General features: G+C 39.7%; 1 protein-coding gene and 1 long non-coding RNA gene across 2 annotated transcripts in view; one reads left to right on the top strand and one right to left on the bottom strand.

The window, feature by feature from the left end:
- The window catches only part of LOC109470016 (laminin subunit alpha-1-like), a 42,267-nt gene extending 34,651 nt beyond the window's left edge, over positions 1-7,616 (bottom strand). The window contains exons 1-5 of the mRNA XM_019768796.1: positions 7,607-7,616; positions 6,930-7,072; positions 6,447-6,612; positions 5,880-6,018; positions 2,455-2,599 (exon numbers count right to left, since the gene is read on the bottom strand). Of these exons, the coding sequence (XP_019624355.1) occupies positions 2,455-2,599; positions 5,880-6,018; positions 6,447-6,612; positions 6,930-7,072; positions 7,607-7,616 (603 nt within the window). The remainder of the gene's footprint in view (positions 1-2,454; positions 2,600-5,879; positions 6,019-6,446; positions 6,613-6,929; positions 7,073-7,606) is intronic.
- Positions 7,617-17,134: 9,518 nt separating this feature from the next.
- LOC109470023 overlaps positions 17,135-27,947 on the top strand; it is an 86,823-nt gene continuing 76,010 nt past the window's right edge. The window contains exon 1 of the long non-coding RNA XR_002140229.1: positions 17,135-17,320. This is a non-coding gene — a long non-coding RNA (uncharacterized LOC109470023). The remainder of the gene's footprint in view (positions 17,321-27,947) is intronic.

Here is a 27,947-nt window from a genome sequence, read left to right as displayed (position 1 = left end):
GGGGCCGGTATCGATGTTACATACACATGTGTAGGTCCTGTTCCCATCCAAAACCTTCTCTTCTAAAAGGTCGACATCACCTGTATTAAAAAAAATAATAATTAATTCTTTCTCTGATTACTATGGAGAGCTGGTGTATTTTGCATACATGTACATTTAATTCTGTTAATAAATGATACTGACAAAACATATACTGGCACACAAAACAATCAGCTTATTCGATAATAAAATTTGTAGTTGATTACCATATAGTTCATTGAAGTAATCAAGAAAAACGGCCGTGTGCTAAGCGATTGTTGGTAACTCGTTTATTATAACTTTATACTAGTATTGTAGCGGGAAACTTTTCGGCTGTTCTACGTTCATCGCGGGCCACAGCCGGCTCGCAAGACATTACCACCGCATCGAAAGGTAAGGCAAGTGCAGCGAAAAGTACAGCTTTGGAGAGTGTCGGCGATCAAGTCAGCAATGGTAAAAGATGTTTGAAAAAAAGAAGACAATATTACAATGTTGGTTTTATCGGTGGGGGGGGGGCATTTAAATGTTAACGCAGTACGTAGCTTTGTTGTTCTTTACGAAAGGCGCCGACAGTTCTAAGCTAATTGGACAACAATCATTGAGGCGGGGAAGTATTTAAAATTTGACACCGAAACCAAAGCAACAACAAAAAGGCTAACTGTACCCCCACTTGCGATTCTGAACGTGAGAGAGTGAAAAGGTTTCAAAATATCTCGTACAAAGTAATGCTTATGTCACAGAATCAAAGGAATAAAACTCCCCAGCATGGAAAGATCTGCAAAGCTTCCCGCCGCTGGTTCCCACGATGCGTGGCCAGCACGTGCTCAGCGAGCTAGACAGAGTGGCGTCACGCCTACCAAGGCAGAGATCGGACCCCGCCCACTGGCCGGGCGGCAGGAGGTTTCACAAGAGTAGATTTTAAACTCCGCCCCAATCATTGCAACATCCCATGCCGTGTAACGTTACAATCTACCCAGCAAGTTTCACGTAGTACAGACTGGTATAGCCCCGCTACAACGTGGCATTTATCAAGATTTTAAGATATTTGTGGTACGTAATGAAACAATTTCTGTCAACCGAACCTTTGTAACAGCATGGATGTCGTCTTTGTTGAAGATGTCTTTGTTCAACTCGTCCGAGTCCGTAAGTGCATTAAAACTGACCATGCACACTCACTGAATGTTATGTAACGGTGGTAATGTCAACTTACGTTTATTTATGTCACGTTACGACGATCAAGAACGTTCACGGCTTGCATTTCAAATCTTACCACTCATAAACCCTCTTACAATTGTGTATATACTTACGGATACTTACGGGGTCGATGAGTTATTTTCTGCCGGTTTCTTCTGAGATCGGCGCCGGCTGGCTGGCGAACCATCTTGCGCTCGGGACGTGAGTGACCTACATTTCTTACCATGTGTCACTTGACTTTATTTTAACGAAACTTGGTGTCAATATCGACGATACCCAACGGAAAGATGCTCATTTATTCAAGATAACTTTATTTCCACTCTTCAACATTCTTATCTAAACATGCTATGAACGAATCGATGTCGTTCCACTTGCCGGTGTTCGCTATATTCCTGCGACGTCGGCGGATTTCAGGGAAACCGCCAGAAATTAAGTACGCACCCCGACTTTGACATTTTGGAAAGTTTCAAAACATGCGTGCTTTATTCTGGAATTTATGCTACTATGAAACGACACGAAACGTTATTTTTTCGCAGGCCTTAACCTGCTATACTTTGTACAAACGGCTCCAGATACGGGCACCCTTGATACTACACGCCGCGGTATTGCCACAGCAGCCGTGCAGATCTTGTCACAGAAGATCGTAAAATTTTGACGTTGTCTTGAGTCCAGGCATTTCCCGCCCTGCGTGGGGTTAATCAGTACCCCTCCTACTTCTCTTTGATCTTACCGCCCCGTGCATATGAATACCTATGAAAACGCGTTTCCCTCAAACCCTGACGCCTGGGCGAACGCGTTATAGTTGAAACCCAAACGCGTTTCACACCTTCATTAACGCATGCGGAACGCGGTCTTATCGCGTCAATGCCGCGTTCGCGGTTGTCAGAGTTGGAAACTATAACGCGAGCTGTACTGTATGTGCATCCAACTGTCAATAAAATGTGTTGCCATGCATTTGGCAGCTGCAATGATTAACAGACATCTCCAAGCAAGTAAGAGGATACAGACGGGACAACCACAGATGGACTATGGTGTCCCTTTTAACAAGCACTGACGATGTAGGAACTTATTGGCGCAATGGGGTGTACCATTGTCCAAGAAAACATCATGATGTTAACCTTTCACCCAAACATCTGCTTGGTGATTGCCTTCAACCTGACAAAATGCACAATACCAGATCCAAGACACCTTTTTGTTGCTCAAACTGGCTAGGATAGTAGATGAGAGCTTAATTATCTTTACCTGAAAACCAACTGGTGGTCCTCCAACATAAAGGTCAGAGGTCAAGGCCAGGTCAGTACCTGTGACCTGAGGGTCAGATGCCTGTACAGAGGTCGCAGCCAGTGTGTTCAGGTCAGTCACTGTCAACATCCCCTCATTCCTGAACCTGAAAAAAACAACAACTAAATCTGTCCAAGATCTTTTAAATTACATGGGTAATCCGAATCTGCTGCCCAGTCCGGTCTGCATAAACTGCCACCCGGTCCGGTCCGAGGGCGGTTATGGGGGTTTCAGATATATAATTATTGCATACTGCAGAGCAAGCTTTTCTGTGTGTGGTTGCAAACTATAGAAACACTTGTCTGAGCAAGTAAGTGCGGAAAAAATTCTTATGTAATAATTATTGATGCGCATGTAAAATGGAGGCAAGATTAAAGTTCCTTCTGCTGTTCAAGCGGTGTGTATCGGCAATTTCCCGCCCCACATGAGGTAAATTTGTACTCCTCCCACTGACATGTATATGAATGCACTCAGTCTGTCATTTCACAATGCTTTCCCCTTAGCAAATCATAGTAATGCTGGTATTAACCATCTGGTGGTTCACTAAGTATAACGGGAATGGTTAAGTTCCACTGGTCATTGGATGCACATATACATGTACTTCAGTGTTAGTAACGAAATAATAAGACACCAATTAATGCTGGCTGTGTCAACTGCGTGTCACCAAGATAATTTTAGCGTGCCAGCAGCCACAGGGCGTGCGTACCCCACTGAAGCATAAAAACGGCTGAAAACGGGGCACATCCTGCATATCCACAAATATTTCAAACGAAAACATGGTTCCTAGGATCAGAAAGACTACACCTGGGTTCTTTTTAGCGGGAGTTCTGTTTTTGATTTGATGGGGAAAACGCTAAATCAGGGGTGCCAGAGTATACAGTGCACTGTTTATTTTACGGAATACAGTGCAATTTTACTAGTATACAGTGCAATTTCACGGAATACAGTGCAATTGTATTAGAATACAGTGCAACTTTACGGAATACAGTGCAATCGTATTAGAATACAGTGCAATTTTACTAGCATACAGTGCAATTTTACGGAATACAGTGCAATTTTACTAATGACGTTGAATCACGTGACTTGGACCCTGCTTTCCTTGAGTTTCAAGATGGCGGATGCCGCTGACTCACATATTTCTGTCTTTTTCGAGCGAATTCGAAATTATCCCTGTGTAGTAACATGCCGTGTGTAGTATGTAGTGATTTGACTAAAAGTATATCTACTAAAGAACGGTCCAAATTCACTCAAAAAACACAGAAAGACCTGAGTACGCTCTGTCAGCGGCAGCCCTGGAAAGCCAGGCCCAGGTTACGTCATAACAACGTCATTAGTAAAATTGCACTGTATTCCGTAAAATTGCACTGTATACTAATACGGTTGCACTGTATACTAATAAGATTGCACTGTATTCCGTAAAATTGCACTCAGTATACTAGTAAACTGTATTCCGTAAAATTGCACTGTATACTAGTAAACTGTATTCCGTAAAATTGCACTGTATACTAGTAAACTTGCACTGTATTCCGTAAATTTGCACTGTATACTCTGGTAGTGCTGCATACCTAAACCCAATTTTAGGTTCAAGTCCAGAGGTTTAGGTTCAGTTCCGGACTTGTAAGTCCGGACCTAAACCCATGGCATATACAAAATTGCATGTTGGCAACCCTGCAATGTTGTCTGGGTGAAACTTTGGCCACATAACATGGAGGCCGGTACTTGACGATGCCCAATGGCAATGTTTTCTTCATTTTGCAGCAAAGATTTTGCAATGTACGGAAGGTTTTAGGTGGTTTGGAAAGAAAAGGGGTATGTGAAATGGTCTTTTATGGTAATAAGTCCGGACTCGGTTCTTGACTTTTAGGTTTTTTTGGACTTGAACCTAAACTTTCTTACAAGTCCGGATCCAAGTCCAGTGAACCGGTATGCAGCACTATACTCTGGCAGTCCCCTGTAAATTGGCATCATGTGTGAGAAATCTACATGGCGGCTCAGTCAGTACACTTCCAGCTTGTTTGAACGCCAAAGACACTACGAATTCCGCATTGATTTATGCACTTGTTTACTAGAATGTTATTATGTTGTCATAGAAAAATAGTGTGGAAAATGCCAGCAGCGAGGGGGATGCAACCTGGAAACCCCAATAACCAGCCTCGCACCGGACTGGGCAGCAGTTTATGCGGACCGGACCAGGAAGCAGATTCCAATTACCTGTCTCATCATGTAGTCCTTACAGAGACACTTCTTGGAGGCCATTTTGATAAGCTGGTCTAATTGTTTGATAATTAAAAATCTGAGGCCATCTTTTGCAAAGGTATTGAAGATTTTGCTTGATTGCTTCTAGGAGCTTTGATGAAAGATCCTTGATTGCTTGCATGCCTTCTTGACTTTCATTTGTCATTCTTGAGTTATAAAAAGATCAGAAAACCCAGTATGGTCAAATTTGGTCAGGTAACCTCTTCTATAAGCTTGCTATCTGGCCTTAACAACCGCTTTTTCTCGGTCCCGATTTCTGTCTCCATAGATGTAAACATTAAGCACTGGAACTACAGTCATGTTTGCATTACATTTGACAGACTTAGATAACGCAACACTGTCGCAACGCAGCGATAATTGATCCCCGGTCGCACAAATGCGTTACAGCGTTATTTAACCTGCTACTGAGTGCGCCATCGCGCTATTGACGCAACTATAATGAGCTGGATAGGGTTTCATGTTTGTTTGTCTACTTTGTCATTTAAATCTAGAAACAATACTCGGTGTTATGGCCTCCTTTCTGCGGTCATAGACATGAATGAGCGTTTGAATTGGATGGCAGGAATTAGTTTGAGCATGGATGTAAAAAAATGGTTTGAGGCCTTTCCAATGAGGTCATTCATCAGCCTGTCTAAACATTTAACGCCCCAAAAATACGTCAGATGTCATGTAGATGAAAGCTGCTTGCATTAAGGGACTTGCTCAAGCCCACCACTCGTCCAACATGACCACAACCGGCACTATTTGGGTTCTCACATGGCCCAATCTCTGCCTAAGATGACCACATGATTTTAAAGCATGTGGCGGAAAACGTTTTTTGAATTATAACTACTGTAGCTCGAAACCTTGATGGAATCAGCCAGTTTGTCATTAACTTTGACAGCATGACAGTCTTTGCGCAATGTACAAAATTCACGTGAAATGGCACTGGCTGGGTCTATTGTAAAATGGGTAGAAATTTAGCAGTATTTCTTGTTTTCTGTTTTGGCATGGCGCCATGCTTTTGTACATGCATGCATGGAAGAACACCACTTAATATTTAAGAAGACCAATTTTCCTTGGTCCCATGCAGGTTTATTTGGTCGTCTTAGAGTTTAGACAAGTTTGATTGTAGTACACATTGTACTGACCTGGTAGCTTGAACATGGTACCAGCAGTTACTGCACAATCTCAAGTTGGAGTCAACTTTGATTGGTTCTTGCTGTTCTCCTGACATTTGGAAGGTGAAGCTCACATGCTCATCCTCCACAGCAACCAGCAGAAATTCCCCTGATGAGCATCAAGACTTGAGTGTTATGAAATGATGCAAGATTATCTCAATTTTTTAAAAAGCTTCAAGAAGAAAAAGTTCTCCATTGCCAGGAGTTTAAGCATCATTAGACATGCCCGTAGCCAGGATTTTGAATGGGGGGTGACCCACTGCTTGAAAAAATTTTGAAAAATGAACCTTCTAAAATGGCATTTCGTGCATTTTTGAGAGGATTTCCAAGAAAAAATCAGAGATAAATTTTTATTCAATGACAAAGGGAGCAGTTTTTCTACGATTCCAGTCCATCATTTCAAGAAAAATATTGGACCTTTACATAAAAAGTGGACCAAAAAGTGGACCTTTACATAAAAAGTGGACCAAAAAGTGGACCTTTGAGCCTTGTTACCTTGTTACCTTTACCCTCAATGGCTACGGGCATGTTAGATACCTGTTTGATGGTTTCCTCCATATACTAAAACAGCTGAGCCATCCAGCTGTCCCACCCTTGCATCCATTTCAATGGAAGAGAACACAGGTTTATGTCTTGCAGGTGGTTCCAATATGGCAGTCGTGTTGCCATCAAAGTTCATTGGTGTGTTAAGCCTCTGAGCAGCCTTAATAGAAGGATGATAAGAACAAGAAATAACAAAACAAGTTATACCTGACCCATCACCCCATAAAGATGCATTGTAATGAAGACAGTAGACTACAATTTAGAGTTAATGACCCACGCCGAGGTGTATATGGTGTCATAAGTCATTTCCTATGACCAATTAGTCCGAGTGTTTATGGGATTTAAACAGCATTGCAATGGTGAGGTCCTGCCATCATAACAATTATGTAGTTCTGATTAGTCAGCATCATCTGGCTATATGATGATGATTACTAGTATTATACATATGATCCATTGTACAAAAACATTGTATCTCACCTGTTCCAGCTGTAGCATCTTTGTCTGCAGCTCGATCATGCGCTGCTCCAGACGAGCCTGCGTTGCATCTGCCTCAGCATGCAGCTGCGACGTGTTCTGCACCTGAAGCAGGAATGCCTGCAGAGTCCAGTTGGTATCTGAAACTAGAGCAACAAAACATGGAATATTAGCATTAACATTCAACTGTGTTGACACATAATGTCATGGAGAAGGAATAGACAAGAAGAGGACTCATCAAATAAGAAACAAGATCTAGAGTTCCACGACCTCATACCTTCGCCAAATGATATTAACCCTTGTGGTTAACGAATTTTACAACTTGAATCTTTGATTATGCAAATAAGAGCCTCATTTGCATGGATTATATCAGTTAATCGTATTCTCCACGCAATGACAGCCTTATCTTAACAAAAAAAAAGGATATTCTAGCACTTCCTCATAAATTATGCAAATGAGGTCATGATTTGAATATATTATGTTCACTTAATCACTAGAAATCATTTCCCTAGTCTGGGAAGTTATTAAAGGGATCCGGCCGGTTGTCTTTTTAAAGAACTTCAGTGCCTTGAACACATTTCTCTCTTTAATCACTCTTTAATGACAGCACTCAGCAAATTGTTTTGCATTTGATCAATCGCGAATTTGGGAACGTTGCAAATTTTTCATTTGCCCAAAACTTTGAGCCATCTTAATTCAAGGTTCCGTGAATGTAAAGATTGTGTTGTTGCCGACCCTCTTCAAGGAACCACCTGTTCAATACCACTTTTCCCTGGTCCCCTGGGTGGCCTAGTGTCAGTGAATGGGTGAGCCAGTGTGTGCTTTCCATATTATGGTTTAGACATACATTTTGTAAGCGCTTTTTGAAAAATTAATTATGAAATGTAGGAAAGGTAAAAAATTGCATTGTTTAGGGACAAGCTGTTACAACAGTATTTCATATGCATTATTTTCCAATAAAAATTATTAAGTGTAGTTACAGTATTTCATATATGCATTATCTTCCTATATAAGTGTTGAACTAAAATACATTGTATGTTTGTAGACTGAGTATGAACCAAATCCAACATCTGCCTAGTATTCCTCTTGAAAAATCCTGGACCCAAAATTTTGTGTCCAACCTCAGTGTGGGGCTACTATGTAACTGTGTATATTATAACCTCCCAGGAAACTTGACAAACAACAACACTGGGGAAACCTTTATTGATTCCCTTTCAATTTGCTCCAAACATGGCGACGTGGCTGCCAGTATAATATCTGCAATTTGTCCACAGCAGCTCGACAATGAACAAACGTAATGTGAGAATTCTGCACCACCTGATTCATCATCAATTATTACCATGGCTGGAACAGCCTTGGACAGGCTGCTTACTACTATGGACGACTCATGTGTGCATCAATTTGGGCCTGTTTCACCCTGTAACATTTTACCATTTTGAGTAACATGGACAATGGACTAGTGACAGGTGTTGTCTTCCTGGATCTTACAAAACCATTTGACACCGTATTGTCACCAAGTTCTGCACTCATACCTGTCAAATTTTAAATCGGAAACACACAACCAACAGTTTAATCGACAGGGTGAACAGTGACTTTACATTTATGATCAGATCATCCATGCACATACACATGTATACCGGGATTACTTTATGCCAGTGATCGACACTGCACTCTTCTTTGCAGCTAAATTGGTCTCTGATGTAGCCTGGGTGCCATCCGAATTTCTAACGGCTACCCCAAACAAATCGGGGTAGCCGTTACAAATTTGGATGGCACCCAGGCTACTTTGATGTTCACAAGCATTGAATGCAGACCTTCAGAGCATTCAAAAGTGGCTTAAAACAAACAGACTCACACTAAACATCTGATTCAGCAAGTGCAAAGCAATGCTCTTTGGCTGCACCTAAAACAGGTACTACACGTTTGTACCATTACATTGTACTAGCTACGTACTAACCCTTCCAGATTAAAGCATCTCAAAAGGTGGTTCAAGGTCTCTGTCCAAATCAACTGTCAAGTTCAACAGCACATCATGAGTGTGATGTTATGCAGCGACTCCTGCGTCTGCATTGAGCAAAAACTTCAGAATCTGCTCTCACTGAAACTACGTCTGCCCCTTCCTAAAAAAATTCTACTGTGGATGTGATAACCATTTTCTTTTAGAACACTGAGAGAGTTTTTCACTGCTGAAAGTTTGACACTAAAGTTGGGCAGCAAAACCGCTGATTTTGACGGAGGTGTTCGAAATGGAATATGCGAGGGATTTAATGTGTTCATTCCGGATTGGTCTATCTTGAGGCTAAAATTCCAGGCCATGAACTTAAATGACCCCAAGCATGCACAGTCATGATCTGTACACAGGTGATAGAAAGGACCAAATGCCGGCTTATATTGCTTCTACGATGCAACAAACTTTACAACCCTTTTGGACAAAGACCACCTTCCTACAAATATTGCATGTATGTTCATAACATAAAAGGAACCATATAACAATAAAGAAATATTAAATGTAATTGAGCTTTCATGCCAGATTCCTTCCGGAGTACAACATCGACTCTATGACTCCATAAGGACAATGAACTGTCCATTATGCCACCCAGTAAAACTGCTTTATGTCCAATAAACACTGAAGCTATTACAACCAAACAACCTTCCTGATCTCTGCCTATTTTCTACAAATGGACCTTTGCTGCTGTATGGATATTGAATTAGTTTTTGAAAATGCCCTTGCAAAATAGCTTCAAATGCAACCAGGCCATTTTAAATAATGGCAAAGATTGTAGAGATGTTATTGGCCAGTTAATAGTCCTTATTTAGGCTGGTGTCGAAATATACAGTGATGAGTCAGTGACTCAAATGGTCATATTTTAGAAATCGTACATCTGGAAGGTTTTAGCGCAGGATGTGGATTGTGGATATCTTTACTTTGTAATAGGCATTCATACAAAATGTATCTCTGTGAGTCGATGTTTTTTGCTTCACAAAAAATTGGGAAGAATTGCTTTACAAAAAATTGGGAAGAATTACTAGTAAATCCAGCAATGTCATGACCATATGAATGTTTTAAACAACTATAAGAATGTTTTAAAGTTTCAAAGTATGCAATTGGCAATCACCATCAAAATTAACTGTCCAAAAATCATCTTTCACTTTTGGGCTCATTTCTGACATATCATAAAAGCCTGACAGTTTAACCAGTGGAGAAGTATTATAGTTATTGAACAGTAACATTTGTGACTGTCCAAATGCATCCATGACTTGAACATCAAACGTAATTTGACATGTACAGCATCATAATTACTGGTGAAGACATGCTGCCTTCAGGATATATTGGATCCCTGGGCACAATGGACATCACCCTACCACAAAAAGTGCAGTGAAAGAAATCCTTGTAAAATACCAATTTGCAGTAAAGAAGCCCAGGTTGAGTTTGTCCATGTGGAAGGTGGTAATCAGCGTAATAGTGCTGTGCAAAATTCTACACGTAGGAGATAAATACACCTAAGGCCACACCAATTTAATTTCTTTGTTAACGGATTCGCCCACTTCATTTTTTTCTGATTTGCAAAAATTCAGAATCAACAGTTACTGCAAAATGCTCATATTTTGCCCTGAACAGTTGAAAACGGTCCGTTTCTTCCTAGTTGTTACAGTTATTCCATCCTTCAATGCAGTGGTATCATTAAAAGTTCAAAATTCATTGTTTAAATTTTGATGGCTTCATGGCTCCTATCATGCCATTTTGGGCCATAATACAATGTAGGATGACTAGGCCTGTTTTTATTACCTTCGCCAAGAAAGTTATGTTTTCAGAGGCATTCATGTGCATTTTGTATGTGTGTGTGTATCCGTCCGTCTGTAAACACGATAACTTAAGAAGGTCTTCATGGATTGTCTTGATACTTGGTAGGTGGGTAGGTCTTTATGAGACCTAGAAATTATTAGATTTTGGACCCCCTTGTGGCTTGCTATAGTACTGCAGCTGAACTTCCGGTTTTGATATCTCATGATCTAGACATGCTAGGGTGACGAAATTTAAATGGTAAGTAGCTCTTGTGCTGGGGAAGAAGTGACATGAGCTTGGGCCCCCTAGCAGCTTTCTCTGGAGCTATAGGGCTACATGAAAAAACTATCTGTTTGAAAATATCCAAAATATGATTTTTGGTATGCTTTGGTAGCATACGTGATGCTTGATACAATAATGTGACAATTATGCAAATATGGATGTGATTTGCATAATTTATGGGGAAGTTCTATAAGTCAGCTGCATCCATGAAAAGACTATTGAAGCTTGTGACATTGGTAATTGACAACGAGAGGAACACAGGCATATATTGATTATGTAAATGAAGACTTAATTTTCATAATTAATGATAAAATTTTATAATTATGTAATGATAACTGCCTGGAATTTCATACTTGTGGTATTTGAAAGTTCAGTGAAGGTGAACATCATTAAACATAATGCATTCAAATCAGGACCTTATTTGCATAATTTATGAGGAAATAATAGAATGGCACTGTTTGTTAATATAAGACTGTCTTTTGGTTGAGAATATGATAAATGATATAATTCATGGAAATGAGGATCCTATTTGCACAATCAGGGGGAATAATCTATAATTTGTTATTTATTTTTTCTCCATTATTTTTCTAGAAAAATTTGTTCACCAAGAAATTAAATTGGTGTGGCCTAAGGTAAAGGATATCTTGTGAAAGGTAGGACTTGTTACTGTTTAAAACAACCAAACCTTGATACATGTTGCTTGAATTTGGTTGTAATTTACCTCTCTAAAAACCTGAACAAAATATAACAGAAAATGTACTGCTGCTGCAGAGGTCTTTGACTTTCTCACTCATATGTACTCACTCACTCAGGAACATCAATTTTTCCAAGGAAGGGCTTTTTCAATACACAGAGAGGTTAATTGGTGATCCTTTCCACAGTATTGCTAAAATTTATTCCTGACAACGAAGATACAATTTGTGATGAAGTTGCAATGTATACGTAGTGATGTTAACCTGCACATGTCACAAGGTATAAAATTCCCACCATTCACCATTAATGAATCATAGAATTTCCACATCAATTATGCAAATTAGGTCATTATTTGCATAATTGGTATCTGTTGATGTTCCACCTGCCATAGATGGTTCCGGGTCAGAGTTTAAGTCTGAGCAGGGTTCATGTTAGTGCGCAGTAAATCACTGGAATTGCATGGTTGTCACGCCATGTTTCGCTCCCTATTGCTCGGTTATCATTTTAAGCAATATAGATGAGCAAATAGTTTTTGAATTCACCGAAAAACCTTGGTATTGTAGTTTTTCAGGCGTGGTAAAGTTGGTTACCAATCTAAATTCCCAATTTCACAATTACCAAACTCAACAAATAAAGCGCCGAATTACAAATTCCCCTAGTTACATGTAGATGCTATTTGAAACATCTGTCAATTCTTAACACCTAATTATCCAGTTGCTTGAGTAACAATTCATTGTGCAACCAGTTTTCTTCACCTCTCTCCAGAATATAAAGTATAGCCACAGCCAGCCATTTGGGACTACAAAATGTCTTTGACCTACCAAGATTGTCAGAAACAAACCCGTTCGCCAATAACTTTACCCTTATTATATATTTGACAAAGCCTAGATAATTTTCAACAAGACTAAATCTCAGCCTTGCCTTTCCCTGATCTGTTACCCCTACATACGGTACATGTACGTCCAGATAGCTTGATCATCCATCCTTTCTGAGGGGGTTAATGGAAAAAGGAGTCCAGTCCGATTGGCGGAAAAAATAGTCCAGTCCAATTTGGGGGTGGAAAAAGCAGTCCGGTGGTTTCTACAAAAATCTACAAAAGACCATAGGTACAATTTTCTCTTGTATGTGTACTTCGAGTTTCTATGGGTACTCCAAGTTTCTATGAGTACTTAAAGAGTTTCTATGGGTACTTCGAGTTTCTATGAGTACTTCGAGTTTCTATAAGTACTCTAAGCCAGAATTTAATTTCATGTATTAACAAACATGTTGAACATTGTGAGCAGAAAAAACTTTCGAAGGTGAAAGTATATCATCTTTTTAATAGCTTTAAAATAAAATTTAGTTGCCTAGAAAGGTAAACAGGAATATGTAACTTATAAGGTATTGTCATCAGCCAGCCTCCAGAAAGTCACACAGAAATTGAAGTACCCATAGAAACTTGAAATACTCATACAAACAACCCATACGAGCATTAAGTTCCTATACAAACTCTAAGTGCACACAGAAACTCGAAGTTCCCATACAAACACTACATTCTCATACACTAAGTTCCTATACAAACTCTTAAGTGCTTACAGAAACTCTAAGTACTAGTACCCATGCATATAAACTCTAAGTTCGATATAAACTCTAAGTTCCCATACAAACTCTAAGTGCTCACAGAAACTCATAGAAGCTCATAGAAGCTCAAACTACCCATAGAAACTCGAAGTACACACACAAGAAAAAAAATGGACCTATGGTCTTTTGTAGATTTTCGTAGAAACCACCGGACTGCTTTTTCCACTCCCAAATTGGACTGGACTGCTTTTTCCGCCAATCGGACTGGACTCCTTTTTCCATTAACCCTTTCTGAAGGTGATAGTCATTGTTACAACATTCATTTCCCATAGATTACACCAAGATCACCATGGAAATCAGCAATAGATGACTTGCATGGGACATTGTTAGTTTGGGTGGATGATCATGAGTCAGATGGTGGAACTGATGAACAGTGCACGTGCTCACACATGAGGTATCGTAGCAACTGTTCACAAAGTAAGAATTTGTGATAAACCTATCAATCATACAGGTACATCATTCAAACACTCCGATAGTGTCTGCTCAAGAACATTGCATGACTGTGCAGATTTGGTGCTACCGGTATGTATCAAAAGGCAAGAAGTACTCAAGTATACTTCAAGCTGTTTTATCATGTCTTTGAAACCACGGTTTTATTTTTTAGTGTTCCTATCAAAAATCAATAATTTAAAACAAACATTGAAAACAAAATCCATAAGTCCTTAAGGTTCTGGGATTGTCTTTTTAGGGAATGACCACAAATGACCAACTGGTGACGTCCTTGTCACACAAATTTGAATTTTTTTTGCTTTGGTCATGTCCAGATTGTGCTCCCATTAATTAATCCTAAGTTTGAAGCAAATTCATTGCTGCAAAATTATCAAAGTTGACAGTTTACTGTCTTTTTAGTGAATGACCTGTTCTCCCTGAAAAATATCTGCCCTCGCTTAACCGGGGCAAAATCCACCACCACAAACATGTTAAATTAGGTATCCTCTAAACTTCTACTAAACTTCCATGCTTTGTAGGCTCTTAAAGTACTTTTAGGGCAAAATATACAGCTCAATCAGGCCGCTGCCTCTGTGCTGTTAAGCAACTTAAGGCAGTATATGTCTCATACAAATGAGGAGTAAATTACAAGTAAATCACACCTGAGTGTGGTGTATATTTTGCCCCCAAAAATGTACTTTTAAAGGCTTGTTAAGCATAGAGACTTAAGAGAAATTTAGTGGAGACCTATTTGAACATGTTTGTGGAGGTGGATTTTGCACCCATGCACTGCCAGGGCCGATATTTTGCAGGGAGAACTGGTCATTTGCTAAAAAGACAGAAGTGGTCATTCACTAAAAAGACTGATTCAGCAGATTGAAGTAAAACTGTCAGTAAAACTTCAATTTTTATACCTTGGCATCAATGAATTTGCTTCAAACTTAGGATTAACAAATAGGAGCACAATGTAGGCATGCCCAAAGCAAAAATTTCAGATCATATGACGAGGATGGCCCTAGAGTACTAATTGTGGTCATTTGCTAAAAAGACACCCGTAGGATTCAAACTTTCTAGAAGGTAAGTGTCCTGCCTTGCAAGAATTACAGTAAAATGACATCTTAAATATATTATATAAAATAAATATATTATGTTATAATTTATGTACATGTCCATCTTTCCTCAGACTACTGAGTTTATGCATTTAAATTTCCTTTAATAATCATTCATGTACATGTGACTAGATATTCAAACACCTTCTAATTAGCTTTCTACCAGTTTTACTCTGTTTTCAAGTGCAAGAAACTGTCCTGCTGTTGCCACTTGTGCTGACCTAAATCTCTGCAACAAGGCAGGAGGCACTTAATGGATAATGGTGCTTTCAAATTGCTTTCAGGTCAGATCTTTTGCATGCCCCATAGCTGCTGTTTAAAAAATCAATTCTAAAGCAGATACTTTTGTCTAACCATTTTGATAGATTTGTAAAATATTATAATTCATTTTCATATTTCTGCAGCCTGACATCTCTACAAACAAGCAGCCATACTGTCAGTTATTTGTCCACTCATTGCTTGTTCCCATCACATACATGTACCTTCTGTACTATTTGTTGGTATACATTGTACATCTACTATGATCTAGCAGTCCAGCTTTTGTAAGGATGGAAGGTCAGATCTGATCTGTAAAACCCATTTCAAATGACTTCATAGTAAGGACCTGTTCGAAATTTACCGAGGGGGGGGAGGGCCGGTGCGTATGGGGGGAGGGCCAAGGAAAAATCAGAAGGGCCACGCAGGGGGAGGGCCAAGGAAAAAATGGCTTGGAGGGGGGAGGGTCAAGGAAAATTCTATGGAGACTATAGATACGAGAAAAGATGGCGACCTTGTTGTTGTTTTCTTGCCTTGAAGTGAAGATCGGGCGAGTCCACAGCCTCGAGGTGGGTCATTTTCTCTGTGTTATATTATGTTAAACTTTGTGTAAATTGTTTATGTCCCAAAGTCCCAAGTTTAATATATAAAGCGCTATAGCACAGATTGTTTGTAAATTTTGTGGCTGTTACGAGAAGTGTTCCAAGTTTTGATATTTTGATGTTTTGCACACGTGCCCGACAGAAATATACATGTACTTTGAGGACACCACACCAGATACACCATAATTTGCTCAGTAGGAACGTCGCATCGCGATGGCCTGTTTCTGTAGCCTACTGGTATTGTTTCTGCTGAGAAAAGTGCAGGCCCAACAGACCATCAGGTAGGTTTAAAAACCAATCCCGGTCCATGCCATAATCCTTGGCGGGGCGGGCACACTCACAGCGGCGCCGTAGATATACATGTGTTGTACCGGGGAGCTCCCGAAGGAATACTTCACTACGTCGTGCCCTGAACACATATAACTGGAGGATTTCATTGTTTATTAAGCTTTTTTTATTACATGAATTCTTATTTATTATTTGATAACTAGGATGCATAACCAGTTTTTTTGTGTCATTTTCGAGCAACTTTGAATAATTTGGGGGGGAGTTTGAATGTTTAAATTTTGTTCGATCTGACTTCCCACGCACCGCCCACCCCCACCCCGGTAAATTTCGAACGGTCCCTCAGTAGCAACTTTACCTTTAATACATGTACTACAATTTTTCATAAGGTTTTGTGAAATATAATGTAGGGGGACTAGCCTTAGATTCTACCAACAATCATCCAAAACCACTGCAACCACCTCCTGTTGTCACCTTTCAATACATGTATATAATATATAATATATATATATATATATAATATATATGTTCATCTCTGAGCTGGGTGTCTTCTATGATCTCATCTCATCTGGTCGTGCAGTGGAAGATCAAACAACACAATTAAGAAATCTTGTCTGGAACATCTGCACTTAGTCTACATAAATATGACAGGCAGGGATTGTTACAGTTCTATTATTTTTCCCTTTTATCGGTGGCCACAGATTGCTTTCTCCATTCTGCTGATTTGCCCCTGGGGATTTCCTTGCTACACTAAACCCATTAATTCTGTAGGGATGGATTGTGCAAGGATGAAATTCCAGGTGGAATGCTTGTAGGGGTGTGGCCCATTTGTGATTGACACATGGGTTGGACAATTCTTGCATGCTTCACACCACATGAAAGACAGTAAAAAAAGTGATATTGTTCCTTCCTCTGCGCAGCAGCAGAAAATGGATGCCCTTTTCGGAAATGCCTTCAGGGCATGAGAGATAGAGCCGGCTTACTAGCTTTAACATTCATGGCATAGCCTGATGGGCCTGTCAATCACTTCCACCATGGAGCCCTCCTCATGAATATTCATGAAGGGTGATGAATGATTCATGCAGGTGTTGCCGTGCAGGTGATTGACAGCTCGGTGGGACGAGTGCTGTTTATGGATGTGCCACCAGGTGCTCTGGGATTCCAGAGCTGGTGGTGTATGTAGCTCCTGGCATTTCCATGCACCCGCCCAGGCTGTAAACATTCTTAGGAATGTGCGTCTGTGATTCCGGAGTGCTTCCTCTAGATGTGATTCCGGGTGTCAGAGTTCCAACTGCCAGAGGAATCGGAGAGGGAAGGAAGATGCTCAGCGGGCAGGTAGGCCACTGTTCATTTCCAACATCATGAGCAGAAAGCTGCAACTGTTCTGAATGGAACATTTATCTAATAGTATGTAGAATCATAACTCAGGCCCTGCAATGGCAGCATCCTGGTGGGAGCTGTATGTGAAATCTAATGTGTGAGGCAGACAGACAGACTTTGTTGTCTTCCTTCTCCACCATTCAAGGAATTCCTCCATGTCATTAGTGTGTTTCTGGCAGTGCTATTCATTCCACATTAAGCATCGATGCCTTCGTTGCTTCTAACCTCAAAGCACTGAGCTGAATCTGCCAATATGCATAGCTCCGGTAGGAAGCAGAGTGTGTGAAAGAGGTTATCAGTACCGCTCCAGGCACTGCATCAGTGTTTACTTCCATCTAGTGAATCCTCCTACATCTTGTCGGAGAGGTGATACAGGAGTGAGTTCTGTATGTATACCCTGAGTGCTCCACACACTGCTGAGGTGTCTGAGGGCAGTTGGAATATGCCAGGCTGGCACAATCAGGGAATGATGAAGATTAAAGTAGCCTGTGCTTGGCAGGCTCGGCTCATAATCTTTTGATTGCCTTACAATCTACCAATCCATCAGGCTGTGAGGTGCTAACATCTGATGAACTTGGAGTAGACCTAGATTGCTCTGCTTCCTCTCTCTCCTCCATGGGTGTCCTGTATGTATATATTATGCATGCAGTGGAAAATGTCAGAGAATATTTCTTGAACGCTAGAAGGGGAAAATATCCCGCAGTGCGAGAAATTTCCCTTCATGCAGCCATGGAATTTCACTTGACCTTTATTGGGATCAGCCTTCTTGGGTGGTGGTAATCTTCCAGCTGATCTGATAATTTTTCAATCCAGTTAGCTTTCAGTCCATTCCCTTGTGGTCAATTTGCAAATGTAGGCCGGACTTCTTGCACAGATTCATACGTTAACTTTGTAGGCCTCTTTTGTGAGTTTAGGTTCAACCTCAAATTTGTTACCCAGGATTGTGATGGATGGTGAGTTAAATGTACATCATCAGCAGGACGGAGGCCTGACATTGCCTGTCTTGTATTAAGCTAATGAAAGGGTATATGACCCCGTAAGGGGCGGTATAACCCTGACCAATAGTCGACCGATGATGATGATGGATGGGCTCTTGTAAAGTTGTATTGGTGTGGAGTGTGTTCTGATCCCAGCACATGCACAATCATATACATATACATTGTGTACATGCTTGTGCACACAGGGAAACAAACAATGTGAGAAAAACATGTACACACGTCAGGCACACAATAAGGACGTACACTGTATGATGTACACACAGACACACACACACACACATGTACACAGTCTGACACACACACATACTAATTAACACACACACACACACACATCTACAGCCACAGCCACACACAGAGTGACACACCTACAGTTTATCACACACATGCACAGAAACATGAACACACACACACACACACACACACACACAAACAAACACATGCACAAACACACATAGACTACAACAAATTTGTTTGCGCGACTTGCACTGTGCATGTTTGTAAAGCGATGTCAATACCATCTTTCCCTATGCTGAACCACAATAGAACCACGTGCACATTTGGGGGTAATGTTCATACACTTCAAATCAACATAAATATTTCCTGTGAAACGATAGGAGACTAGAAAGGCAGACATTTGCTTGGGAGCAAATTCAACATATTTCAGTCTATATCTGAGCTCATTCCAAAATGGACTGTTTAAAATCAACTTTTTCTACATGAGGTGCATTTTGATATGGAATGTTTTCATTAAGTCCCCAATAATCACAGTGCTTTTTTGGTAAAATATTCTCAAAACACCCATACTCTGTCAGTGCCTTTTCAGTATAATGTGTTTTCAGTATTACATACCATAAGGTGTTTCAATACCCATGTACATGTAGTTTTCAAAACCCAAATATAGTGCTTCGAGTGTTCTCGAAATCCCCTGCTGTAAAAGTTCCCAATTAGACTGAGAAATCTGCAATATAAATTATAAAATAATGGGCCGATCAAAATTGGCCTAAAAGGTTCAAGTCAGGATTAAGTTGGAATTGATTGGCATAAAGTCTATTTAAAATTCATTGTCTATAAGTGTCCTACAATTGACCAAATTAATGAAAGTTGGAACAAAAATGTGATGTTTGGATTTAAAGGCCGGTATATACACTGTAAGTAACCAATCAATGTCAGCCTAAAAGGTTTGTGACTGAGGACTAGATGAGAATAAATCAACCATTGAGAATCGAAAAATAAATTTAAAGTCTTCCAAAGGGATTAAGTGACTTGTAATTGACCAATGAAATTTCCATATCAGGATAACATTAGATGCATAATGGAGAGTCTACCAATCAGATTTTGCAGAGAGGATATATCAGGATAATGCAACATGAATTGACCAATAAGCTCATATAGCACTTAACAGATACTAGTATGGAACTAACGAATCATTTTTGGCAAAACAGACACCTTTTGGGTCTAGCAGTCTGCAATTGACCAGTGACTGTCCAATGAGCTCGAAATAGGCTTTTATATATAGTCAGACAGTTTGCCAATCAGTTTTGGCATAAATGGTCTCAATCAGGTGTAATGGAACCTAAACATGACCAATAGATGATGACAGGTTTGGATAGTAACCAGGACTAATTTCAGTGGCTATATGAAGTCATCCATCACTATTCTGGCAAAAGGCTTACTGGGATTTGCAATTCCAGACAAACTGAGGCCTGATCAGAATTACAGAGTAATGAATCCCAGTAGGCCACCTGGAACAGCCCAGAGATTAATGACTTCGTGCCAACTTTCCATGCTTCCAATTCATAACCATTCAAATTGGAGGTTTCAGACTTTCAGAATTATCGTATTTTGGTATTTGGGCCCAACCAAGGAGATTGTTAAATGGGACTAGGACAGAAACTGACTGCAGTGTTGAGGGGTTGCTTACTAGTATACAATCCTCCCGAATTCCCCCATATGTTGACCTCATATTTCTGATAGCTCCTGTAGCTGGCCAGATTCTGAGACCTTCAAGTTCACCCCATTTTCTGTGTCTGACCTTTGAGCTCCTGTCACTTTCCTTCTCTTTCCCCACTAATTACAATTATTATTATTATTAGCAACATGCTGTCAACCTAGTGCTCTGTTCTGGACATTCAAGCATAGTACACATTAACCCACAGACAACTCACCCCAAACAATATACTACTATACCCAGTGTCATCTCTCACCCACACTAACTTATTGCTCATGAACCATGTGTAGACGGTCCCAAGAAAATGCGAAAAACAGTGCCCAGTTTAATTCCGGAATTCCTGGGTTTAATTCCAGACTAATTCCCATATCTCAGTAACCTTACGTCTAGATGGGCTAATATTCTAAGATATAGGTAAAAATGATGTAAGAAATATGTTGTAGCCATCGGTGACCCCTTGGGAATTAACCCAATTCTGCAGAATTCTGCAGAATTCTGGGACTGGGAACTGGAGTTCAAGTGCATGAAAAATCGTCCGATGGGCACCCAATTATGAAATTATTAGCATTTTTTCATTAATTATGCAAAGTAGGTCTTCATTTACATAATCAATATCTGCTGATGTTCTTCTCGTTCTCAATTATATATGCCATAAGTTTGAACATAATATGCCATAAGTTTGCCATAAGAATTTCCTCATTAATTATGAAAATTACAGCCAGATTTGCATGATTGCCATTTGATTATGTCAGTCATCACTTACATTGATACATGGAGTTTCATGGAGTTTCAACACTTCCGGGTTCCGGGATCGAGCTCAAAAGACACCATAAATCCGAAAAGAAATACATATTTTCACCAAAGGTTCTTTGAATTGTGCATATTTTCACTAAATTGGGCTATGCAGCCGTGGAAAACAGCGTTTTGGTGCATATTTTTAAACAAAGAATTTATCGAAACCGAACACCCCACTGTGCGAAGCATACGGCACGTGGACCAAACCGATAATGTCTTTGACACACCAAAGGTCATCGCGCGAGACCATTTTCAGGGTCAAAGGGGTGTCCGAGTGCAGCCAAAGTCTTAATTTTCACGCCCGAAAACACAAATACAACAAAAGCAAAAGAACGTGCATCATCTACAGCCCAATAACAAAACGTATACTGAGTACCCAAAAAATCCGTCCAACCCAATGCAAGAAACAGCTGCGAACATAAAAATTTCAAATCGTTCTAATACCCTTCCTGCGGAAGGATGTCTCCTCCCCCGGAGGTAATAAAAGTCAGCTGATGCAAATCTGATTTAACAGATCAGTTCCTGTCACAGGGGAAAAACAAGTGCCATGTGTGTTGAGCTCACCAAGTACTCCTACATGTACTTAATACTTATTTAGTAGTTATTTTCATAATGTAAGTAAGTATATAATTATTTAAGTAGGTAAGTTTGTGTAACAAAGTCTAAAAGAAGGGGAATGCCCCAGATTACAGTGGATTACATGACTTTGTACATCTGGGAACAATTCTCTGTACAGCTAAAACTGAACAAATCTGGTGTAATATACCATTAGGCAGAATACACTCAGGTAACATCATACAAAATGTAGCTACAGCATGAAATGCACATTGAAAACCCTCCATTATAAATTTAAGAACGGACATTCTCTTTTCCTCCTGCCAATAAGCCTATCCAAACATAATAGAATGATTCTTTGTAACAGGAAGTTTTTCCGGACAATATTAATCGTTCTTTTGTGACAAAAACCTGATCATTCCGATAAAGCTCAGGCACTATCGGAAATCTCTTTGCTCGTGGGATCACATGATTTATGGTTCCAGAGCTTGATAAAGAACAGGGATACAGGATGCTGGCCATTAAATATTCATGTATTTCATCAAATGGTTGTCCCATTGGGCTAGACATATTTAATTACCCATTTGTTAATTTGTAGATAAATTGTAATTCAATTTTCTGCTTCAGTTTTACTTAAAGGCATCCAGTGCAGTTTTTCAAGGGCTTGGAAACCCGATTTTTCAAAGTCAATATTCTAGTCACTTCTCTACATGTACATGAAGAGTTGAAACCACACTGTCCCAATGTACATTGTATATTGACCCTCATGGAGAAAAAAAAGATTCTACAGAAAATGGTTACTGGAGGGACCCTTGGCTGATTTTTAGGGTACCTCCCATAAAATAGAGGACTCATCTTGGGGCTTGTTTCTGCAGTTTTAAATACCCAAAGTATGAAATACTGATTGAAATGTGCTAATGTGAAGTAGCATGTGTCAATATCATAAAGATTGCCTTATTCAGATTATTTCCAATTTTGCTGCTCTGAAATCGCATTGGATGCCTTTAAGAGTTGAAACTTTTAGGAAACATTGAGGTAAGCCTTATTTGCTGGTCTAATAGGTAAAATAAAATGCAACAAATGGGAATGAAGAAACAAAATAGTGTATGGCCATAGCACGGTCACATGATGTATGGTATAAGCAATATATACATGTACATGTGACCATGGAACATATTAACAGCGAGCAGATTATTATTGGACTGAGCAGAGCACTTTGGACTAATCTCTCTGGCTGTTTACAATCTTTTGTCAAAAACTCTTCTGTTACATAGCGGATCATAATGACCCCCAGCGGGGGTCTTCACGCTTCGTTAAAAATGGAAAAATCTCATACAATCATGGGCAGCACCTACATTGGATATACCTGCCCTAACTTAATATGGAAATTTTACTGATCTTATTATGCATATTACGTATGCTGTGATTGTTGTCACTGACTTTGCTAATGAAAAAGGTAAATAAACATAGTCAATGCATACAGCTGTTATTTGCATGCAAAGTATAATTCTACATGAATAGGTACATTTCAAGGTACATTCACGAAAAGGTCTCACAGTGTATGCCGTTTGTAATGGGGAACGTGAATGGCTCATGAACAGTATTAAGTGCATTTCTTATCTGAGTATCTTCTTTACATGAATGTCTTCAAAATTAATTCATCAAAACCTGACCACTTCCTGACAACTAGCAATGGAACACCATAAGTTGGAGTGTGTGAAAAGCGTATGATGTTTGGGCACCCCCGTTAGGCCACATCAATTTAATTTCTTGGTTCACGAATTTTTCTAGAAAAATAATGGAGCGGGCAGTCTGAAAAAAAAAAAAAACAGGCCTAGGCATCCCATTATGGCCAAAAAATGGTACGATAGGAGCCATGAAGTCAACACACCGGGCTGGTTCAAAATCTAAACAATGAATTTTGAACTTTTAATGATACCATTGCATTGAAAGATGGAATGACTGTAACAAGTAGTAAGAAAAGGACTGTTTTCAACTGTTCAGGGCAAAATATGAGCATTTTGCAGTTGATTCTGAATTTTTATTTTTATTTGCAAATCAGAAAAAAAATGAAGAGGCAAATCCGTTAACCAAGAAATTAAATTGGTGTGGCCTTATAGAAAGTAACAGCACAAAATAGTCATGGTATAGAACAAGACAGCACAGACCAGAACCTACCACTGCTACTTCAGAACCAAGGACAGAAATAGCAATCACCTACATCTCCCAATGGCCTGGTATTACATGTAGCTATACTTGTACAGCTGCACTTACAGTGGCTATTCTAAAGCTCTTAAGGGATCAACTTCTTTACCCAGGTTTTAAGCTTTTGTGTCAGACAGTACCTAAAGGATCCATGTGAACTCAACACAAACCCAGTAATGCCAATATCTTGGGAGGAAAGTGAAACAAAATAAAAGTTGCTCCTTCCAAGTTCAAGATAGGATCTTTAACCTCAAGGTGCCAGCATTACCTGTAGGTATTGGTAGATACCACCTGACAGACCCTTGGGTAAAAACCAGAATCTAAGGGACAAGTCTAGCTAATATTTTGCTAGGCTAATAATGCATGGTAGACAGAGAGCACGGAGTGAATATGCAACCTCAACACATTCAAATGTGCCCCAACTTCAGACGTGCCCTAACTTTTTGGACAGATTTTTTACTGATCTTATTATGCAAAAGTATGCTGTGTTTGTTGTCACTAAAGTTGACTAACTTCACTAATTATAAAGGCAAATAAACATAGTCAATGCATACAGCTGTTATTCGCATGCAAATTATAGTTTTATATAATATTTATCATTTTGTTGAAAAAGAGAATATCAGTCATTTTCACCAATCATAATGCACTGGAAGGAGGGTCACCGCATTGCGGCGACTCGTGCCCAGAAATAAATGACGTGTACCAAGATTTCACACAACTGCCACATACAAATGTACACAAGGAATAAAGCTTTACAATTAATCAGTAAATATGTGGGTCTCTGAGTCTTTGTTTTGTAGAAAACTGACCCATGAAAAACAACGTCCACACCACTGTCGTCTGCATTTCCCATGATTCCCCTGGGACCGCATTGATTGCGTAAGCTGTGTTTTCAGTGGAAACACGGACTGATTGTGTTAGATATTACACTCATCTTGAGAGAAGTACACACAATCGCAATTTTACTGTCCAAAGAAAGTTAAAATATCATCAAATTCTATTCTAATTTTGTTTACTTAATTTCATAATGAATGCCTCAAGAGAGCAAAATTACCAAAGCGTCCACTACACACTATCTAGTGTTGCCGTATTCACGAAGGTACATTCACGAAAACATCTCACAGAGTTTGTCGCTTGTAACACTGAGCGTTAATGGCTTCTGTGTTCGGAGCAATTTGACACCCTCAGCCCGACGGCCTGTGATTTCTGTACTAAACGCGGGTCGGAATTTTTCACTCTTTTGGTGGAAAGGGGTGCCGTGCCGCTTATCAATACACTTGATTGATATTTTGTGCGCCCAATTTATTTAGTACATTTTAAAGTAAGGGGTCCTTTTTTTTGTCATTTTTAACCATGGCTGCATGGAAAACACAGATTTTCCCAGGGTAACGGCTTAGTACTCGAAGAAGCTCAGAACCATTGCCATTTTGTAGCATATTATGGGAAATGTATACTCAAACCGAAACCCTTGAAACCTTTTTGTCACTTTATCACCACGGACTCGTTGTGGAAGAATTGATGCGAGCACCAATAAAGCATTTGGCAATGCATAATGTATATAACACAGAAACTCATTGTTGACAAAGCAGTTGCCAAACATTTGGCCATAACATGCCCAATATCAAAATTGCCCAACCACAAAGCTGCTGTTGCCCCAAGACAGGTTTGTTGACAGTGCCAGGCTGCTGGACCAGGTACATGTAGTCTGTCTGCCGAGCACACTCTCCCCAGAGCTCATCCCAGACTATCCTGCAAGACCAGCTATCTGTCAGTGTCCGGTTTGATTTGTACCAAGGTGTGTCAGGGACCAGCAGTATGGCTGCAGGAACCGGTGCAGATCGAAGCCATACTAATCCCCCCTTATGCAGATAAATGACGGGATAACCTGGCCTAATACACAGGGTAGCCTCTATAGCGCAGAAATGTCACATGGCAGCTATATGTATATTAGTAGCATGCCCGCAGAACGTACTGTGCCTGTGTGAAACCCTGTTTTTTTTACAGTTTCATTGGATTTTTGGTCAACGTTGCATTAGAATTTTGCTTGTTTCCTACATAACATTTAGAAACTAGAGACGGGGTGTTAGCCTTATATATGCATTCAAATACAACTTTATCTGAGATGTTCTGCCAAAGTGCTATCCACAATACATTACGGATTTCGTGCAGGTGCAGTATGTTCTGCTGATGTGCTTTATCGGTGAGCGGTACTACAGCTCGAACTGTCAAACGTGGCAGCAGCTGGATCCTAAAGTAGCGCGGACCATTCTGTTTTCGATAGTGTAATAACATCCTATGACACATTCTTCCTGCAGTTGCAGGTAAAATTCCTTCTGCAGTTACAGGTAAAGTAAGAGTTGTACCGCTTGCCTGCCGACACGTGTCATGCCCACCTCCCCACAATATGTATTTTACACGTTTCTGCCACTGTCTTTGGGTACTGGTGCCTGTATGCTTCTGGTGCCTGTATGCTTCAGCATTTTGCAAGGGTACCGAAGAAAGCTCCACACAGGAATTCTAGTGCTGAATGGCCAGTGTTCCAGTGCTGAAGCTCTGTCAGAGCAGAAACGTGTGAAATACATGTTGTGGAGAGGTGGACATGATTTATGCATCAACAAGCAAGCCGTAAATGACTACATGACTATGTAAATGACTTATTTGCACAAATAAGAGAAAATGCTATAATTCCATAGTGATAACTGCTGGGAATTTCATATTTGTGGCATTTGTGAAGTGAAGTGAAGGTTTTAGCTGATTTGAATAAATTATGTTAAATGGTATTAAAATATTAAAATACCATTTAACGTAATTTATTCAAATCAGCTCATTTGCATAAATTATGATGAAATGCAAAAATAGCCTTCTTTGTCAAAATCATACTAAATGGGCAAATGGAGAAAATGATACTGTTTTGATTAAAGCTTTTTAGTGAGCTAAAACTGAATTGAGATCCCTAAAAAGCTTGTTTTTTTGTTTTGTTTTTGTTCACATCTACACTTTACTTATACATCTACACCCACTTTTGGGAGTGTTTGACCCAAAAATGTAGATTAGTCCTGAATAATTCAGAAAGGACATCACAAAATGGAGCTAACTTCTCAGTCCAGTACATGACAGCACATACCAGAACCAATCACTACTAATTCAGCACCAAGGACAGAGGAAGCAATCAGCTGTACACAGTAATAGGCCTAACTCTTCCAGGTTCAATCATCCAATATCGCAGCTGTGATGTCATTTCTTTCTGATCACATGCATGTGTTACATCTAGATGACAAGAAATAGAGGAAAAGCACACTTAGTCTAGTCTTTCAGTTCTGGCAAAACATACATTTGCATGCACTGCAAACTGAGTTAGATATGCTAATAATTGGCACAGCTTATACCGATATAAATTATTGGCAACCATCAGATTTTCATTAAGCAGGACAAATTGCACCAGAAAACTCCTCAGAGTAAAGATTCTTTTCATTTTCTGACATGATTAATTCATGGCCAATCTGTTATCAATTTTCTGCCACGCTTGATTGCCCTCCGTCTATAATGATTCACAATTATGAGGGAGCAATACAAAAATCTATAACTGGCAAAGTTGCACCATACCTCTAGTATTACAGAAATTACATGTATTAAATGCTCTGAGACTGCGATTTTATTGCTTCATTTGTGAGGCAAATTGATGAAACTCGATATCTATAGGACATGGTTGTGAATGTGTCACGTTATTCAATCTGATACAAGAAAGCAAAGCAAAGAATGAAAGCAAAGCAAAGAATGTCTCTTTAACCAGTTAAGTGTCAGGGCCAGTTAGCCACACACATATTTACCCAGCAATGCTTCAGTCTAAAAGACAAATCTTAGATAGCTAAGAAATACTAGACTAAGTGTTATATTGAAAGTTATCATTATCATCACCATCTTGAAGGCCTGTTTTAAGAATGGTGTCTGGAAATTGTGCTGGTTTTGTAAAAAGAAATCAAGAACTACAGACACAACTTGTAAGATGCCTTCAATCATGCGCAAATGACTTCCAATCTTTCTTCCTTTCAACACCACTCAAGTTATTATTAGACTTTTAATA

This window comes from Branchiostoma belcheri, unplaced genomic scaffold, assembly GCF_001625305.1.
Source record: "Branchiostoma belcheri isolate BF01 breed outbred unplaced genomic scaffold, Haploidv18h27 scaffold216, whole genome shotgun sequence".
Classification (NCBI taxonomy): Eukaryota; Metazoa; Chordata; class Leptocardii; order Amphioxiformes; family Branchiostomatidae; genus Branchiostoma; species Branchiostoma belcheri.
The sequence above is the reverse complement of the archived record's forward strand: the minus strand, read 5'-3'. Positions and strand labels throughout refer to the sequence as shown.